The 20,004-nt window shown below is 48.3% G+C and overlaps 1 protein-coding gene across 8 annotated transcripts in view; it reads left to right on the forward strand.

Moving 5' to 3' along the window:
• The window catches only part of PACS2 (phosphofurin acidic cluster sorting protein 2), a 77,840-nt gene that overhangs the window by 45,557 nt on the left and 12,279 nt on the right, over positions 1-20,004 (forward strand). For 5 of the 8 annotated variants that reach the window (XM_050977406.1, XM_050977407.1, XM_050977408.1 and 2 more), the window contains exons 12-20: positions 94-215; positions 702-837; positions 1,468-1,572; positions 2,988-3,094; positions 3,784-3,938; positions 7,160-7,270; positions 9,194-9,302; positions 15,812-15,854; positions 19,256-19,298. In XM_050977406.1, coding sequence (XP_050833363.1) covers positions 94-215; positions 702-837; positions 1,468-1,572; positions 2,988-3,094; positions 3,784-3,938; positions 7,160-7,270; positions 9,194-9,302; positions 15,812-15,854; positions 19,256-19,298 — 931 coding nt within the window. The remainder of the gene's footprint in view (positions 1-93; positions 216-701; positions 838-1,467; positions 1,573-2,987; positions 3,095-3,783; positions 3,939-7,159; positions 7,271-9,193; positions 9,303-15,811; positions 15,855-19,255; positions 19,299-20,004) is intronic. The other 3 variants (XM_030226296.2, XM_030226297.2, XM_030226298.2) reach the window with 1 other exon arrangement.

The raw sequence follows: 20,004 nt of genomic DNA on the forward strand, positions 1-20,004 counted from the left end.
CAGGCTCAATGTGTTCCAGCCAGAGCTAAACTCCCAAGGTGAGACAGAGGGGAGGGTTTGTTCCAGGTAACTCTGTTCCCTGTGTTTTTGCAGGAGTCTAACCAGCAAGCTGAGGTCCAGGAGGCTGAACTCCCCACTCCAGATGTGTTTGTGGAGAAGCTCCCACCCAGCGGGAAGATCACAAAGACAGAGTCCCTCATCATCCCATCCACCAGGTACAGGGGACAGGGCTGTGCCTGCTGCAGCCTGCTTAGGATGTCATGGACAGTGTGCTAGGACTTGGTCAGGGTGGCCTTAAGGCAGTGACCTGCAAGGACACGCTCCCTGTGTTTGGGCACTTAAGTGATGGGTCTGGAGCACTTAAAACGATTGCCCAGAGGTATTTGGGCAATCTGTGCTGCTTTGGGTGTGTGACTGCAGTTTGCCTGACTGGATCTTATGATGCTAGTGTAGCAATAGCAGAGAGGGGATGTGGGTGTTAGCACGGGCTGTGGAAGTCATCCTGGGACTCCTGGGAATGTGCTGAGCTGTGAGCTGTGCTGTCAGAAGCGGAATCAGCCAGGCTCAAGCTAGTTCAGATCTCCATGCAGAATTCCCCAGTGCTTCTGCTGGCATCACTGATGCTGCCAGACGGGTGGTGGGGCTCGGGGAGCTGTGTCTCACTCAGCAGTGTGCCTGCCCTGGCAGTGTAAGTCTCCCAGCAGGTCTGAAGGGAAGCAGACGGGGCGCCGGGGCCGGAGCACCTCCCTGAAGGAGAGGCAGCCGGTGAGGCCGCAGAACGAGAGAGCCAACAGCCTGGACAACGAGCGCTCCCCGGACACCCGGCACCACCTACAGGTGAGTGTGACACTGCTGCCCCTCCAGCCACTCAGTGTTCCTCTTCTCCACTGTCTCCTTTTCCTTCTGGTTCAAGCTCTGTCCCTGCTGGGAAGGAGCTGGGCCCCACAGCTTCAGGAAGGGGGGAATTTATGTCTTGGCTAAAATTTTATCTTCCATTCAGTCTGCTGGGGTTTGCCAGCTTGTAGCTTTGTCAGCCGGTCATAAACTCAAAACACTGGAACAGATTGTTAGAATGAGAAATGAATAGGGATGTGTTGAGGAATTACTCCTTTGAAATAAGGCAGATTGCTAGGGACTGTCTTGTGCACAGCATATGTGTCGTGCTTTTGTTAGCTGTGAGACTCACTGATTTCCCTCCTTGAAGGAGATTGTTCCTGGCTTTTATGAATCTTAAGTTCCTGGGCTGCTGTTAGTTGGTATAAAGTGATGTAAGTAAAAGTGCATGGCAGACTGTAGTGGCCAACAAATCCACGGTGGCTAATACTGAAGAAGCTGCAGAGTGTCCAGTGTGCTTTTGCTAGTAGGGTGACTGGCCAGCATGCACATCAATTGCAAGAGCTGGAGCTGGTGGCTTGATGGCTAAAGCTGACACCTCTTACTGTTCCTTCTCTGTGTCTTTATTTCCAGATCCCCAGGAAAACAGTGTATGATCAGCTGAATCACATCCTGGTTTCTGACGACCAGCTGCCAGAAAACATCATCCTTGTCAATACATCTGACTGGCAAGGCCAGGTAAGGGCAGGAGACATTACCTGGAGCACAGTTCTCCTGCACTGTTCTTCCTCAGGAGTGGACAGGCCTTGAGCTCTGCACTAACCAAGCAGGGTCTGCTGCCTGCAGAGTGTTCAGTGCCCACAGGCTGGATTTCATCTGGCCAGGAGATGCTGGGATCTTATAAAGCTTTGCCACCTGAGCCTTTCCACAGAGGTGTTTTCTTCTCCAAGCAGTGCCATTCCTTCTGGTTAGCAGCACACTGGGAATGTGGCTAAACCCTTGTACTCAAAAGCCCCCTAAACTGTGGTAGACTGGAACAAAAGAAGCAGGGAGGTCTGACCTTGTGGTGGTTTAGGCTGAGATTTCTGAGTACAGGTGGTGAACAGGAGAAAATATTTTGGATCAGCTCTGTATCCATGTACATGTGCCTGTGACTGCTGACTGCAGGAATCACCCCATCCTTGCTGAGTGATAGTTGTTTTAAGGAGAACCCTGAGCAATACTTTCTTTTGCTGACAACGTTTGTTACGAATTTGGAACAAATCTTGCTCCTTTTGGAACCTTATTCTGAGAAAGCAATAAAATATGTATGGAAGAGGACCAATGAACATGTGCTGAGTGGCCGTTGCCTGGGGAACTTGTGCCAGGCTTGTGGAGTTAGATTGTCTGGTTTGGCTTTCTGTTTCTGGAAGAAGTAGGGTCTCAATGTGTGAGAGAGCAAAAATACCATCTGAGCTACTGGTTCCACTTTCTCTATTCTTGGGAGACAGAGAAATGCCTTCTAGAGATGGACAGAAGGTGTTGTAGATCCTCTTCCAGGGGTTCTGGCAGCTTGTGCCTGCAGTATCAGAGGGCCTGAGGGATATGGACTGGGGTGTATAGATTAGTCATGCAGAAATTGAAGGTGTGAGATAATTACTGAGTGCCATAATTAATGTCCATGTTTACCTGAGGCGTGTGGTGCCCCCATCAGCTGCATGGAGGGGAAACAGTCCTTCACAAGGAACATGGGTGTGGTAGCACCCTTCCCTTTCTTCAGTGTTTAAGGGTGAGCAGAACACTGCATTTCTTTAAAATGGAAATCAGAGAGATGCAGCTGCACTGCCAGAAGCAGGCAGGTAAACAGTGTCTGCTGTTTCTCAGAGCTGTCTGCTCAGTGAATGGTCTGCTGGCCCTGCCCTCTGCAGCTGTAAAAACTATGCTGCATGTTTGGGATGTTGTGTTGTGTCTGTCAAGATGTTTCCATTTTTCTAGAAGGAGAACTTTCCTTTGGCTGCTATGCAGGGAAGAGGCATTTGTGAAATAGCCACATCACCTTCAGTCACAGGGAGAGTGCCCAGGAGTGGGTGTGAAAATATCCAGGAGGCACATTTTCTTCTTGTGACAAACTGTACTGAAAAAAAGCACTAAAAAGTGTTCTGTTCTCTCCTCAGTACCTTTCAGATGTCTTGCAAAAGCACACATTGCCAGTGGTCTGCACATGTTCCTCTGCTGATATTCAGGCAGCTTTCAGCACAATTGTCTCCAGGATACAGAGATAGTAAGTTCTCACCTTGTTTGTGCTGTCTCAGCCCTAAAAGCCTCTCAGCTCCTGTGCCCCAGGACTCAGGGAATTCATTTCTCAACTACTGCATGAAACCTTTCCAGTCTGCTTTCCTCAAGTCAGAATTGAATTGTGTGGCTCTTCAGCACTCACCACTCCTGCTGTTTTGCCTCACGTGGGTCATGCAAGTCACCAGCAGCAGTGATTATCAGAGACACTGCCTTGGGGGTGCAGTGCATGCACCACTAAAGCATGCAAAACAAATAAGGGGGTTTTAAATAATTCTTGCTCTCCCTTCCAAACAATTTCCAGATTAATTCCTCAGTTCTGAAGGCAGTCCCTACTTACCTGCTGGGAGCTGTGGGTACCTGAGTGTGTTCTCTGATCCAGCAGTTAGTAGGTACATCCTAACCTAGATAGTTGAGCCCAGCCCTTTAGAATATGAAAATGTGCAAAAGAAGGAACAGGGAGACCAATTAAGGAATTACTGAAGAATGTTGTATGTTATTAATAATGTTTTAAGCTGCTGGGAATCGTTGCAATATTGCCTTGTGTATTGAACAAACTCTCTTCTGCTATAATTGTTATTAACCAGTTGTTTTTGGTTTGTTTTTTTTTTTGCTGCTCGTTTTGAAATACGTGGTTGAAGGCACAATTACAAATATGTTTCCTCTTTTTCTGTCTAGCTGTAACTGCAATTCACAGCCTCCAAACCCAATTAAAATTGCAGTGGCAGGAGCCCAGAATTACCTCAGTGCTGTGTTGAGGCTCTTTGTAGAGCAGCTGTCTCACAAAACCCCTGACTGGCTCGGCTACATGAAATTTCTGATCATCCCTCTAGGTAAATAAGGAATGGTGTTTCTTCACAGGGAGGGCAATGGGTGAAATCTGCTGTGTTCCCTCAGGAGAAGCCTTTCTGGAGCTTTGGCTATAGGTTAAATGAGGCAAATTGTTACATGACTGTGTAGTGCTGCTGTTGCTGCTCTTGTGGGAGTGAATTCCATCTCTAAGTTCCTGATCCAAAGTCTGCTTTTGTTTGAAGCAAGGGGTTAAGTACTTCCTCCCCATACATGGAGACTATCCTATGCACAGAATATTGTTCTGGAAACCCTTTTCCCTGGCTGAAATGTTAAATTCAGTGGGCACCACGTTTCCCAAAGCAATAACTGTTCTGGCCTCCCTGGGCTTGACTCAGAAAATGTTAAAAGGAGGGGTTGAACATTTTTAAAAGGCTCTGAAACTGCTGAGAATTTGAATTATTCAAATTACATGCATCTCTTGACCTTTACTTTTCGTGCTGGTCTGCTCCGGTTTTTCCCTCAGTTTTCCAACACTTTATCTCTGCCCTTTCAGCAGCTCAGCAAGCCTGCCTGGCTGGAACATTCCCCAGCTTGGATTGCTTGTGGTGAGGGAGGTAGAGTGCACCGATAGCAGCATCAGGGTCCTGGTGCAGTCAGAACCATGAGGAATGTGGTGGTGGCAAGGTCTGGGAAGCAGGGGAGTCGCTGGTGCTGTGGGCAGGGACATCTGGGCACTGCTGGTGGGGTGAGTCCAGGGCTTGACTTGTGTGGACAGAGAACTTAAGTGATGCAAGCCACAGAACACTTGAAAAGGAATTTTTACCAGTGTTGATGGCAGTTCCTGCAGGAATCAGAAGCTGCTGCCCAGCACCATGAGCACTGGAGTTAGGCTGTCCATTCAGTGATGGCATTTGCAAAAGTTAAATTAAAAAAGCAGAGGAAAAGAAAGAACTAGATCCTTCTGTAAGAAAAGGCATTTAGTTTCTAAAGTGGTTGGCAGGAAAAGAAAAGATAGCCCTTTAGGGAGGAAAAACAAAAAAATATTAATTTCTGCAAGGTTAAATGTGCTTTGAATGAGAATCTGTGTCTGAGACTTTGCTGCTCACTTGCTGACTGTCTCCTGGCTTCAGAAAAAGAGTTTTCTGTCCTGCAGTTTGTAATGATCTGAAAATCCTCTCTCTTTGAAAGTGAAACACAAGATTTAGCTAGTGTTTGGGTTTAGGTTGGTTTTTTAATCTTAAAACTTTGTTTTGTAATCAGAAAAGAAAAAAAAAAAGCCAGGCACTTTGACAATGAAATGCTTTAGAACTGTGAATTCTTTTTAGATTCTACTTTAAATATAGCAACTTCTCTAGCAGGATCTTTTCCACAGAAGTCTGCAGTATTTCCTGATTGGATCAAGTCCTTATTTCTGGCCAGCTCTCTGGCAGTTCATTAAAGTGATTGAGGAGCCACCTCTCATTTCTGACAATTGAAAAAGCACCAAAGACAGAACGGTGACCATGCCATAAATGCCTTAAAGGAAAAGCCTCTCTGCTGCTTGCAATACCTTTGAAATAGGGTTGGTGGTGAACTAGGGTTTTTCCATGGATGGTTTTACCTTCTGAGTCCACACCTACACACTCCAGTGACAGAAGGATCAACCTTCAGTGGCTTCTTAGCAATCAGAAATGCTCAGTGTCTGTAAACATATGAACTGGGGGATTCGGTCCTGCTCCATGCCACTGATTCCATGGCTGTAAGACTCCTCTGCTGTCTAAAACACTGTATCATAGCTGAAAAGGGGAAAATAAAATGTTGAGGGGTTATTTTGTCTGTTTGGGCTATTTTAATATTTTATATAGCTTCCAAGGGTAGGACTTTTTGGGAGCCTTGCTACTGACTGCTTGTTTCCCTGTGCAGTGTGAGGGAAAGCTTCTCCAGCACAGGGTGCAGAGCTGTGCTGTGTGCCCTGCTCAAATCTCCACTGCAGGGGAAATGTGGGGTCCCAGCCTCTACTGACCTGAGGGCAGCTCAGAGGCACCTCCTGCTTTCACCTCTCTTTGAAGGCTGGAAATCAGCTTGGAGGGTTGGAGCACTGAGACACTGGGTTTATTGTTTGGTGTTTTTTTCCACCAGAGCTTTCCTGGACCATGGTGAGGACAGTTAAGCAGCTGGGGTCGTCTTGAAGGGATTTGTCAGGTTTCCAGTTAGCAGCTGGTGACTCAGCTGTCTGGAAGTGTGGCTTGATGGGTGCATTTGGTGTGCAGGAAGGATGAAAATAATGTGATTAAGAGGAGCTCTGAGGCTGCTTCATGGCTGGGTGTAAATGTACAGGGCTGGTGCTGAGCCTGGCTGCCAGGTGGTGGCTGGGTAGGGTGATCCTGGCACACCTTTTCTCCTGTGTTCAGAGACTGTAGAGGTAGTTGCTGGGGGTGTAGTCTGTTTTGGGGACACAGATGGCCTAAAAGGAAGGTGGCCTAAAGTAATGAACTCTCCCAGGGCAGAGTTTGTCACTTGAACACCTTCTCAGTGTGAGTATGCAGTCAGATCTCCATGCAGGGCTGGAGGCTGGACACACAAAGCTTCTGCAGGAGGTCTTTCCATGCTCGAGGAGCTGAGCCACAAGGCTCAGCCAGAGTAAGCAGGGGTCTGCTGCACGTGCCAGTGCTCACTGGGTACTGCAACCCCGGGGCTCTGCGTTCTGCCTCAAATTGCAGCCTATTTATTGAGCTCATAGCCCTTCTCCACAGATTAAACAAGCCTCCCTGGGTTATTTTTCCTGCCTGGGGGCAACTGCCTCTTCTCAGTGTTGCAGAACAGCTGTGGGGTACAAATGGTGCTTGGAGGAAGGGGTCTGGCCCCTCCTGGCAGAGGTGGCCTGGCTGTGGTGCAGCCTGTGAGCAAGAAGGACTGTTTGGGAGAGCTGCTTGCAAAACTGAGAGACTGACATGGAGACCTGTAGAGCCTTTGTGCCTTTCAAATAATTTATTTCCTCAGCAGTTTCCAAGTCCTATTTTCTTTGGCCTTTTAAAATTTAATTTGTTAGGGGGAAGGTGTCAAGTGAAAGACAGCAGTGTGTTGAAGCAGTCTGCATTGGGAAGTCTATTTGCATGCTCTTGTAAAGATAAGCTGGACTAAATGATTTGGTTATAATTGAAGAAGTTTATTTCTGAAGTGTCTAGTGTAGTTTTGAATATGGAGTTTAATTCCTTACATATCAAACCCACGCTTGTGTTCAGTGCTGCAGAGCACAGCTGTGATGATTTCCTTTCTTTCTTAGGCTCTCATCCAGTGGCCAAGTATCTGGGGTCTGTAGATTATAGATACAACAACTTCTTCCAAGATCTAGCCTGGAGAGATCTGTTCAACAAACTTGAAGCACAGACCACTGGTAAGACTCTGTGTCTGTCTGGCCTGTGTGGGATGAAAAGCTTGAGTGAGTAATTTTAGCAGAGGTCAAGTAAATACAAAAGGAAGCAGACAAGTGGTTTTGTTCCTCTTTTCTCCTTACTCCACCACATTCCCATTTCAGATGCTGACCTTTCTAAGTCTTGTCCATGGTGGTTTGCAATCAGTTATTGGCTCCCAGAGGCACTAACTAGCTGCCTGTGAGTCATGCTGTTCTTACCTAGCTCTCAGCTTTGTTCTTTGATGTGGAGGTCTTGCTCCTAAGTTCAGTACATTGCTTTCCTTCAGGAACTGTGCAGCCTAAAACATTTGGAAAACTGGAAGCTCTGGGAAGATTAACTTCTGTTAGTTGTGTGTGAGAAAGATCCTGCCAGCAGACTTGAAAACATTCTCATTAAAGAAGAATTTTGTTCTTCACCAGTGTGGTAACAAGTGGGAGCTGCCCTAGGTCAGACCAACAAGTTCCTGTTCTGATCTGAGTTTGTTCTAGGCCAGATTAAAGCCTTACTTCAGTTAAGGTACTGATTTGTTTAAAATATGAATGCTTACAGTTTCTTCCTCCACTTCTTCAAGAATGGAAAGAAACAGGAGAAAGGAGGATTTGCCACATACAGGGCTACATGAAGGCTTGAGATTTGATGCCGTTGTGGGCAGCATTGCCCACACAGAAATTTTATTAGAAGGAAAAAGCTTTGGACTTTGTGTAGCACCATGAGTGTGGAGAGGTTGCAGTATGGTTGTCCCTGTTGGAATTGCAGAGTTCCTGAGACTCTCAGGATGCTCCTGGAAGTCCTCTAGCCATGAGAGGAGGAGAGAGACCTCTTCAGGGGTAATTGTTCAGAGCTGTTTCCAGCAGATGGGGACATGGCTGGACAAGGCCTGGGGCAGACTGTTCTGAAGGTGAAGTCAGCCCTGTTTGGAGCAGGAGGCTGGATTAGAAATCTCCTAGTGTGCTATCCAAGCTACACTTTCCCTTAATCTTGAATTCAGGGAGGAACTGGTGTATCGAACTGGTTTCCTGTAATTGCTTGGTGCACTTGAAAATGCAGAAAAATGTCCCTACAGACTTGATTTTTGTGTCTGAATTAGGAATACTTCATTACCTATAGAAATACAGAAAGAGCCATATCTGTTCCTTAGTTGGTTCTATGAGGAAACCATCCAGCTATGAGGAAAAGTCCACCTCATTTCTGTATAGTGCAGACTTTGTACATTGTGCATTTTTGTCTGTGTGGTGGCAGCTGCACAGGAGCTCATATAATGGTACAAGGAGATCTGGCAGAGAACCATAACTCTTACCAGTTCACTGTTCAAATACAAAGAGTCTGAGTTGAAATGCCCATTTTAAAGTGGAAGTGCCTGTTGAAGGTCCCTTGTGATATCACAGTTGAGGCTCTTTGGTTGAAACCAAAGAACTATAGAAGGCATTTAGGAAATGTCTTTGTGTCAACCTGAATGAACCACAGTATCACAAAATCACAGGATCTTTGTGCTCTTCCTACCCTTGTGTGTCCCTCAGTCTTTTTGGCCAACTGAGCAAGACCATGAGTTCATTAGAAACTCATGTAACTCAGTGCTGGTGTAAGAGCAGCTCACCTGGGAGACATGGCCAGGCACTTTCTTCAGCAGACACCTGCAGTCAAGGCATGAAAAAGTCTAAAGCTGATGCTGGGCAGGAACAAAGAAAAGCTTTTAACAAATCTAAAAGACCTCTGATTCGGTCAGAAATGCTCCGTACAGATTCAACTTTACTGTGCTCTGGGGTAGGCAGAGCTTCTTGTGCAAGGTGCATAGCTGGCTGGGCACCACCAGCAGGTGGAGGACAGGGCTGGCAGTTGTGCGAGGGAGGACAGGGCTGGCAGTGGGCTGAGCAGTCAGTTGAATGCTTTTCCCTGTTTCTCTGCAGTTTCGGAAGTGCCCGATGTCGTGTCCCGGATAACACAGTACATAGCAGGGGCAAACTGCGCTCACCAGCTGCCCATTGCTGAAGCCATGCTGACCTACAAACAGAAGAGGTATGACCCCCTTGTCCTGCTGGCTCCCAGCACAAGCTGCTGCTTGAGTGCAAAGTGCTTTTCTCATGTTGTGCCAGCAGTCTGAAAAGCAAACGGCAAAGCCCTTGGGAGCCTGCACCCAGCAGTGTGTCCCACTCAGGGAATCTACAGCAGCAGGGTTATTTTAAGTGCAGAGATTCTGTTTTTTGAATAAATAAGAGGTTTTGGGAAGTGCAGGCTAAGCAGGATGGGGATGGACAGCTTTTATGTGCTTAGGTTCCAGAGATCTCTCACCACAGCAACCTTAGGTGGGTCAGACTGGACTTTGGCATTCTCCCACACAGTATCTTCTGTGAGACCTGACCTTTTTTACATTGGCATTTGGGGAACTAATCTCCTTTCTTCTTGGAGTGTAAATAGCAGAGCTTCTTGCAGGAGAGACAAAATCCTTGTTGATTGGCAGTTGCAAGCTACCAGGACTCCTGCTGGGGAGGGCTGACATTCACTAGATTTCATTTCAGCTTTTCTTAAGGGATAAGCAGGCTGTAAGAGGGAGGACTGAGGACTTAAAACAAGATTCAGGAGTAGGTAGGGCCTCCTATGGCTATGGTCCAGGAGGAAGAGTAACTGTCACTGAAAGGTAGAAAAGCACTGTTATCATTCTTCTCTGTCCCTTGATAGATTTGAACTCAGCTGGTGTGAGCTTCCTCAGTTATGGGCTAGCAACTCTCTCTGAGACATGGATGTGGTTAATTTTTAATTACTTCAATTTGATTTTTCATTTTTGGTCCATTAACATCCCTTATTAGTGTCTTCTTTGCCTAAGAATTGGGAGAAATTGAAAGTGTGGGTAGCGTCACATTTCCTCCTTCTTTTTTGGAAATTCTCACAGTATATTACTTTTGCATTCCTGCGAAATTCCTGTCTGCTCTCACATTACTATGCAGAAATGATTCAATGAAATTTTGCCCATTCTACATGTTTTTCCTGTATTTCCAGACTGAGTAGTCAAGTAAAAGAGACTAGTCTAGTCTCATCATGTATTTGTGGACTTCTGTTAAAGTTAATGTGATAATAAGGATGAAATTTCAAGAGCTACAGAACACTTAAAGCTCTTGCCTTCAGTTTTGCATTTAGTTTTTGGTGTGAAGGCTTACCTTGGTTACCAGCAGGGAGCTCAGACACCCCAGTGCAGTGGGAATCCCCTCTGAGGCTGCCTGGTTTTTCCTCTGCACCCTTCAGGTGCTGGGTTCTGCACTGCTTTCCACTGCCTTCTCCATCCTGTTACAGCTTCATTTTTTGTCATTAGCACACATTTAAAGGTTTTGAGTTTCTAATGTGTCCAGAAGGTCAATTCAGCACTTTATTGGAAAACAGCTGAAATGCATTTGAGCAAGCCCTGCCCTTATCCCTCCCAGCAGTGTGCAGGACTGCTTTACCAGGCTGGTCTGATCCATCTGGGTTTGACACCCTTTGGACTCTGGTGCCATGCCTGAAGCTGTTCATAGTTTTCATTTAGGAGGTTATTGGGAAGAGAGATTGCTGAAACTCACAGTCAGACTCTGGCATAACCTGCAATCTCTCAGTATTTCTGTGTGTCTGCCTTAAAAATAACTTCTGCTTTCAGGTCAGTACCCCCTGAGCAAAGGAGAGTGAGTCGGAGGCTCTCAGTGGAGCACGGGCAGTTGTCTCCTGTGTGCCTTCTTTAGGAATGGGGGTCTCTGTCACTGGCAGCAACTTAGGAAGGGTATTATTAAAAACACAGAAATTGTGTCTCTATTAGCACTATCTAAACAAATGTATCACTTTGTTGTAAGTATAATAACACCTTTATCTTTTTCTTTGGTTGCTTGCTGAAAAGGAAAAAGAGCTTTCATTTTGATTTTACCATAAGGTATCGGTTCCTTTTAGGCTCCCTCTCCCAGCTCCTCTCTCTTTTCCCAGTGAACTGGTGATTTGTGCTTTGTTTAACAGCTCCTGCAGGTCTGGGATGCACACTTTGTGCTTTGGGTTGAATTCTGCTCACTGCTTTGAAACCATGGCGTCTGCTGGCAGAATGCATCATTGAAAGTGACTGCTGTGCCTTTGGACCACACCTTTGGGTTCCCAGGATGTAGATTGAGTGGGAATGAAGGAGTTGTTCAGAGAGTAGCTTAGACCACTACAGCATGGAGAAGGTGGGGTTTTTTCCTTGCTTTTTCCCTTAGCCATCAGAACATACAGCATAGCTCCAGAAAGATCAGGATTGAGAAAAGGCTTTTGCATTCCCATCTGTAGGAGCTGGAGTGCTGTAGGTGGCACTCAGTGGCTCAGGGTAGGGATCAGCTGGGCAGGGCCCGAGTGCGGACCAGCAAATCTCCTCCCTGTAATCAAAAATTTGGGGACTAGTCTCTTAGTGGCAGAGCATCCCAAACATATGGGACTTCTCTGAGCTTAAGAAAGAGAAGATAGATGTGTGCTGGCAATGGGGCTGTGCTCTCTGAGCTGCCTCCAAACCCTCCATGCTCTGCAGGGTCCTCTGCTTTGAATCATACAATTATTGGGTGTTTTTTATTTTGTACTCAGCACACAAAGTTACTGCAACTCCCAGAGGTGAATGGCTTCTCCAAGGCCAGTTTTCAAGGCAGTGGTCCAGGTAGAAACAAGCAGCACTACCTACAAATTCACTGTAAAAGAAATCTCCCAGAATCCTGGCATTTGCTCTGTTAAACAAGTCCTAGTGGTGCAAGGAAAGCCCAGCCAGTCTCTAGGATGTAGCTGTATGTGATGAGCTGCTTTACAACTCTCTTGCCAGCTGTCCCTGTCCTGACTGACCCCGCTCTCTCCCCGTGCCCTTGTTCTGTTTGTCATGGCAAAGGTTGGCGCATGAACTGCCTGTGATGGACTGCAATGGTGCCAAAGCTTTGTCCTGGTCTTCTGCAGCATCTGCTGACCTTACCTGAAAGCACAGGGGCTGGCTATGAGGAAGGGGGTTCACGAAGGAAATGAAGTGCCATTGCAGCTCCTCTGAGTTACACTGGGTGACTGACTGTGTCTGTGAGCTCTGGGAGAAGTCCTGGTTACTGAATTCTGAAGGAACAGTGCAATCCAGGCAATACCTGGGGAGCTGAGACCCTGGGGATGGGGTGGGCCTCTCACCAGGAGGGGCACGTCACTGATGTGTCTCTGCATTGCTTTCTTGAAAGAAACCCTGTGGTATTTGAGGTCTGAGAATCAGCTCTTACACATTCCCAGTGCAGCTGGATTGCTGGGCTGGTGTCACCCACTGTAATTCAGTGCCCAGCACAGCTCATGCCTTGTGGCTTCTGGATAGCCCTTGCATGAATCTGGGGAGCAGCCTGGCCGTTGGAAATGGAAGCATTGTTCACTTGTCAGGGCAAGGGCTGGATCACTGCCTGCCTGGTTATGTGTTTACCAAAAGCTTTTGGGAGCACTTCTTAGCTCTTTCTCCCAGTTCCCTTGTATTGGAGGGCTCCTGGGCAGTAGGAAGCTCAGATTACACTGATCCTGCCTGCTGTGTGTCTCAGAGGCCCTGCAGGGCAGTGGCTGAGCAGTCCAGGTCATTGCTCTGAGTGCTTCTCCTCAAACACACCCTGCAGCAGCTGCTGGACGTGAATCTGGCTGGCCAAGAGGGGCCTGGTCCCTCCTGTGGCTCAGCAGAGCTCATCTTATCAGCTGCTTACCGCAGGAAACTCCTTGGGCAGCTGCTGGAAATGCAACAGGAGTGCGGCAGAGGAGAATCAAGGCTCAAGAAATTATGGATGTCCTGTTGGCTATGTCCAGCCCACCACAAGAAAGTGAAGAGTGCTGGAAAGGAGGTTTTGGGAAGGCTGAGGGGAGACTCATGTGATGTGTCATGAGGACCTGGTTTTGCTTTGTCCCTTGTTTGGTTTGGCCCTGGTGGAAGCAGGACAGTGGAGTTGCTCAGTGGGCGGGACAGATTTCATGTCATAGGTGAACGAAGAGCTGGTGGTGGTGGCGCCTGGCCTGAAATGGCCCAGAGTCCTGCTAGTCCTTCAGTGACAGAAGTCCACTCTTTTCTGTTGCCTCCTTCAGGACTTAACTAGAATAAAGGTGGTGCCTGAGACCCTCCTGGCCCTGGCTAGAGAGATGACACATCAGTTACTGCTAAAAATCACAAGCTTGGGCCAAGTCTGGGTTTAAATTACAGCTGAGGTACCAGGGGCCTTCAGAAGCCCTGTGGGTTAAAAAAAAAAAAAAATGCCTTGGACATGTGAGGTTCACCCTCTGCAGCCTGGGACTCTGTGCAGCTGAGATAATGAGGGGAAGTTGCCTTTCCAGAGATGGGAGATATTTTAGTTGCAGGGTTGTGGTAGGAGGAAGAATCAAAGCAGCAGTTACCAAGGTGAAAGGATTCTGAATTCATGTTTTGGGATCTTGACATCCTGAAGAACAAAAATTGGGAAGAACATGAAGGAAGAAATGAAGAACAAGCACAGTCATCTCATCTTTTCTCTCATCCACAAGAAGAGCAGCTGTTTTGACAAGCTGCATTTCCAGAGACACATGTGCAATAGCAGAGTTCCCAGGAGGACATGTGACAGGACTAGGCTAGCTGAGCTGAAATCCACCTGGATTGCTTCAGGAACAGCCTGTGCGTCGCTGTGAATCATGATAAATGGTGGCCAAAGCAAATGATGTATTTCAGAGTTGCCCCTGAGCTTTCTGCAGTGGGAATCAGAGCTCCCAGGGGAACAAGAATGAGTTTTCTGCTGGAACTGGACATGGTTGGTTTGTTCAGAGCTCGGAGCAAAGCCATCCAGTCGCTGAGAGATGACTGGGTGGCTGTGGTGCTTCCCTCACTTGGTGAGTGGGACTCACTTTCTGCCAGCCTCCAGGCCCAAGGAGCTGAAGGAAAAAGAGAGCTGAGCCTCTGTTCTGTGCCTCTCCCAACAGCTCTGTGGTTTTCTCCTTTCCCTTTGCAAACCTGGAGCTGGAAATGTCCTGTTTGAAGGAGATGTGTTTGCTGGGCCCTGCAGTTGTGTTTGTGAAGATGGGACCTTCCTGCCTTCTAGCATGGAATCAGGGACTTGGTCACTTTGTCCTGTGCTTGAGGAGAGCAGCGAGGGTGCAGTGCCTGAGGGTGTGAGGTACGAAGGGAGCAAAGGCCCTGGCTTTGCCTTAAGGATGGATCAGCAGAGCTGAGCCAAAGCAAGAGGCTGTTTGCAAAATCCTGTTCTGCTTTGGATCAGAGGGAGCTCTGGCTGAGTCATGTTCACTGCAGTTTTATGGCATCCTTTCCTTGGGGCTTAGAGGAAAGTGTCCAGCCTGTGCTGATCACACAGGTTAACAACCTTTGTGCATTTGGTGCATCTCTGATCCGTGCTGGAAACAGCACAGAAATACCTGCAGTATTTATGCTACTCCCTGCTAAATTCTGGATGAAAGCAATGCTGGATCGATTTTTCTGAGCACTGGGGGATGCACAGGAGGAGAAACTTGAGAAGTCTCAGTATTTTTCTGCTTCCTGCCTGTTTCCTGTGCTCAGTCACTGAGAAATGGGTGTGTTGCCTGTGCAGTCACTTCCCTCTGCTGAACTGTAATTCCTCCAAACATGTGGATGTGCTCCTGTGGTCTTCTCCTCACCCTGTGGGTCCATCTCTGACCTCTGTTGCCACTGAAGGGAGCAGTGGCTCTGCAGGCCCTTCTGGCCTGCCTTCCTCCTCATCCATCTCTTCCTCCTCTTGTCTTTGCCGAGTCTCCGCCTAATTCCTGCTGGGTTTGGCTGTGGCCTTCATTGCCGGCCTTTCTCCACCCTCAGCCTCCTGGCGGGGCCCAGAGCAGAGTGGCTCTCCAGATGTGTGTGGTGTTGTCTCTGGCTGTTTGTGGGGCTGGTGTGCCCTGCCCTGGGCTGGGCCCGGCTGTGGCTGCGTGCCCCGGTGCCCGAGCCCCCTGGTGTGCCTGTGGAACTGCCGGCAGCAGGGAGGGCGTGAGGGCGTGGGCGTGAGGGCACGGCCATGCCGGTGCTTCAGCAGTAACAGCGTGTCACGGCTTGTAACGCAGCAGGGCCATGGCTCCCGGGGGGCCATGCCGGCCGTGGCACACGGCTCCCAGGGGCTGTGCCGGCCATGGCACACGGCTCCAAGGGTGACAAGCCGGCCGTGGCACACGGCTCCGAGGGGGGACGCCGGGAGGCCGCATGGGCGCAGCACCCCAGGCTCTAGTAAGTAACACCCAGCGCTCTGTGTTGTGGTGGCACAGATCCGTCTCCTCGCAGCAGGAGGCCATGTGTCTGTGGTGACTGCCATGCCATCCAAGCATGTTTCTCTGTGGAACGTGAGGGAGGGAGGAAGAGCCTTTTCCCCAGAGACTGCCGTAGGCTGTGCTCCGCCGTAGGCTGTGCTCCTCCTGCCCCTGCAGGCTCCTGGTGCTGGCAGGGGCCTCGATAGGAGGCTGGACTGGCGCTTGCATCCTGTCCGTCCCTGCTGCATGCTGGAATGCCACCTATGGAGTGAGTATGGTGCGGGGTGGAGGCGAGCTGCTAACAACTCTCTTCTCTTTGCCTTTAGCCCCGATGAAGAATCTTCGCAGAAGTTCATTCCCTTTGTCGGGGTGAGTGTTGTCGTGGCGATGCTGTCTCAAGCAAGCTGGGATACGTTCTCAAGTGTTAACCTAAACTTACCAGGAGTTGAGCAGAAGCCATTGGGTGCTCTAAGGCAGATGATCAGCATGACAATCTGATGGTTGGATGCAGCTGCCTGATATTTAAGCAAACCTCTAAGACACTTCAACAAACTACAGGGTGTATTTTACTTCTCAGACAGGAATGTGACGTGTCCCTGGAAACCTGATCATAGGGATGCTGTGCCTAGCATTGCCCTGGTTGATTGTTTTGGCCAAATTTGCTATTCAGGTGTAATTTCTCTGCATGCTTGTCACTGATGGTCTCCCATCCTCTTCGCATCCCATCTGTTCCTGGGCAGTAAGGAGTACATCCCAGCAGGAAGGCGATTTATACCACTGTTATTTATTTGGGATAGTCCCTCGTTTTCCCCCCTGTCCTTAAGTGTTCCTGTCTGAGGTGCAGAGTGTCTAGATAGGGCCATGTTTATTCTTCTGTCACTGTATTTTGTGCTCTGTGTGCTCTTTGCCTTTTCTAGCTTCCCTCCCCTTATTTGATCATGCTCTTCAATTCATTAAGTTTTAGGTGTAAAGTCATTGACCTGCAGCCAGAAGAAATCCCTTGGCTGCTCTTCAGCTCTGGGATGTCCTCTTCCCAGTTCCTGCTGCTGCCTTGTCCGCTGGCCTTGCTGTGCCTGCTCGGTGTGACCCTGACATGTCCCCTCTGTGTCCCCTGGTGCGTCAGAGCTCCTCTGAAATCCCAGGGCATTTAAAGAGCTTAGTCTCTCTTGCCCTCAGGCTGACCCTGCTTTCACTCTGGTGTCTCCTCATAGTGAGTGTCTCTCTGCAGTATTCCAGTCTGCTTTTGTTTGTTGATGGAGATGCCTTCTGAAAGGTGGAGAGACACATCTCCCCAGTTTGTGCCATGCTGATGAGCTTTGCTGGCAACTTGTATCTCAATGAACTGTGATTTCTAGTGATGGACTGTTCTTACAAAACAACTGTTTAACCTTTCCCACTAACATGGAAAGCCTAGAGGACTTGGAACATCCCAGACTGTTGTTGGGCTCTGCAGGCTTTTTTTCAGGACTGACTTAGTCCTGTATTTTGTGCAAGCAAATGGGGCTCAGGGTGTTTATCCAGTTTCTCTAAAATTATTGTCATCCTGACATTAGCACTGCTTTTCCAGTCTGGATTTGATTATCTGAAAGTGGTGGAATTGCTTCGCTGTGTACATACTATTGCCAACTCCCCAAAAAAACTTGCCTTGAAAGCACAGCCTGACTTCCTGTGTCACTGGTGATGAGGGTCAAATCGGTGCTGCTTGCTCCTGATTCCTGACACAGTAATGCCCTGTGGAACACATCTGGAGAGAGTGAAAGGCCAATTGCAGGTGTCTCACAAAGTCTGAGGCTGAACATGAGCACTGAGGCTCTTCCCTTCAGCTGCAGCCTGCTCAGAGCTGTTGGGCAAGGAACAGATGGAGCCAGTGACTTCTGGGTTTGCAACTGATGTTGGCTGCACTCTTGGCTTTTGGGGTGCAAAACCTGGTGTCCTGCAGCTGGACTGTGCAGTCTCTGACCCAGAAATGGGCAGGGCAGTGCCATGCTGCTCAGCTGCGCTCAAAGTGGTGGGAGTGGAGCCTTACAAGGGGCCAGGCAGGCACAGAAGCCAGGCTCAGGCTGCCTTGGGACTGACAGCCAGTTGCCAGGAGAGTTAACAGGATGTGCCTCTTCCCGGAGGGACAGGGGGGCTGACTGCTGCAACTTTCCTGGATGGAGGCTTGCTGGAACTGCAGTGTTCTCATGCACCTCCCTGGGTGGAGGGAAGGGAAAGTGTTTAACCTTGTGTTCCTCCCATGTGTCTGAATTTGAGCATCTTCAGTCAGCCAACAAGGAAGAAAGGCCAGAAGAGATTTCCTGCCTGGCTTGAAGATCAAGGTGGCTGCAGGCAGTTTTCTGTGTTGCTTGTCCCTCCCCTAACCCTGCTTCCCTTGTTCACAGCCAGTGACAGTTTGTGGAACATCCTCTTAGTGTTTAACACATACAGCACAAATGGCTGCTGCACTGCAGTGCCTGATTTGTTGCCTTTTGGGTGGAGATGGGCCAAACTGAGCTGCAGCCTCCTCTCCCAAGCCAGTGAGCCCTCAGAGAGCCTGTGTACACACTGCTGAATTCATGGTGGCTTTTTCAAGACTGAATCTAAATGAGAATCCACCAGAGAGCCTGCCAACTCTCCAGGATCTACTGTTGAGCATATGTCTCCCTGTCCTCCAAACTCTGCAAAGCATTTTGCTTCTAAGAATTTACTTTTTTTTTCTTTTTTTTTTTTTTTTTTTTTTTTTTTTTTTTTGGACCCTGTATTACAGAAATGTGCTCCCTAGAGATGTGGTCCAGACATGGTCATGTCTGAACTTAATGACCTTCTGTTTTCAACCCACACAGCCTGTGTGACATCGTTGCTCATTCTAAAGCAGTTTTTATTGACCTGAGCTCCCTTGGCAGCTCCTTCCCATTTGTCAGCATTTGTGTAGGGTAGACATTAGCCCTGGAGACAAGTTTCTTAAGGACCTTAAAAAGGCTCTCTTCTCTGCAGTGTTAAGAGTGATGATCCCTCTGTACCATAGCAAATTATCACTGCAGAAGGTCTCTGCTTTTATATCACCAAGGGCCAGTTTATCTTTCTAGGCATAGTGTGTTCTTGGGAGTTTGTTTGCAGCACGTTCTGTTCCACAAGCTATTGCCAGTGACATTTATCCTTAATCTTGATGTACCAACTGGTGACTGGCCACATACGTTTGTGCCCTTATTACAGTGTGATCTGGATCGTTCTGACCTGTCCATGTGGTGGTTTGTCCCTGTCTGCCTCCTGAGGCCTTGGTAGGGACTTTATCTTCTTTGTTGGACACTTCCCTTGTTTAGAGAGTAGATAACTCTGATCAGAAACTGTGCATTGTTCCTTCTGTGGTTTCCTCACAAACCCCAGCTATGCTGCACCCTAGAAATGGCTGCTCCTGAGCAATGGAAGCAGTGTGTCCGTAATTAGCAGGTGCATCAAAGCAGTGCTGAAGGGATATTTCTGACCCTTCTCCTCCCTGTAGTTGGCATAGCTTGGACAAAGATGTCAAACCTATGGGCTGTGCAGAGCTGAGCAGGTCTGTGACAGCTCTGCAGGGTCTGTGCTGTCCTTTGTGTGGGTCAGGTAAGGGCTGTGAGCTGGCGCTGCTTGGCTGGACATTGCCAGGACCTGCCTGGCTCTTAGAGGACTGCTTAGCTACTCTGACTGCCCGGGCAGTGCCATGGGGAGTGCAGAGATGAGCAGTGCTGGGGTTTGGCTTCCTGAAGTTCAGGGGGCTCTTGTTTGATAGACCTCTTCTCTTTTGCCCCCTTTAGGTGGTGAAGGTTGGAATAGTGGAACAATCTTCTGCAACATCAGGTAAGGACCATCTTGTGTGTGCTTTCTGTGTGCTGCAGCATGGGAGTCTGACCTCACAGGCTGGGCAGACTCGTCCATCAACAGTGCCTTGGAGCTGAGGGGTGGAATTAGATTTTATAACTCCCAGTGGTTTGTCTGCAGAAAGAGAGCCCTCTCTCTTGGGAGAGGCCCTTTTTTCTTTATTACTTTACATGGAGCTTCAGGCCAGCTGAAATTCCCACACCTACATCCAGGGAAGCTCTACTCTCATGTTTGTGCAAACAGCATTTTTCTAGTGTTGTCAGTGGGGTGGATTCACTGTTACACTTGTTTGAGGTACCTGCTTCAGCCTGAGGAGGCAGTTCAACAGAAGTTCATGCCTGTGTCCCTGCAGTGGGCTCAATTGCTGAATGAAATTGATCTCAGTGCCTGGAAACTTAAGGGTGGGCAAAATTTTAGACCCATTTATTTTTTACTGGGGGAGTGCAAAGCCGATATGCAGAAGGATACTGTCTGCTTACATGCACAGACATGGAGTGGTGCTGCTTTGTCAATGTGAACTTATTTTTTTCCTCTATATGCACAGGACTATTGTTTTCCTTGTGTTGGGATTGTTTCTTGTTTTGCTTCACTGTCAAAACCAGATTCTTGTGGCCTGGGTGACACACAGGTTTGTGCATGGAGGCAGCCCTTCTGTGGGTCACTCTTTGCTGCCACAGTGCTCCCA

This window comes from Serinus canaria, chromosome 8 (assembly GCF_022539315.1).
Source record: "Serinus canaria isolate serCan28SL12 chromosome 8, serCan2020, whole genome shotgun sequence".
Taxonomy (NCBI): Eukaryota; Metazoa; Chordata; class Aves; order Passeriformes; family Fringillidae; genus Serinus; species Serinus canaria.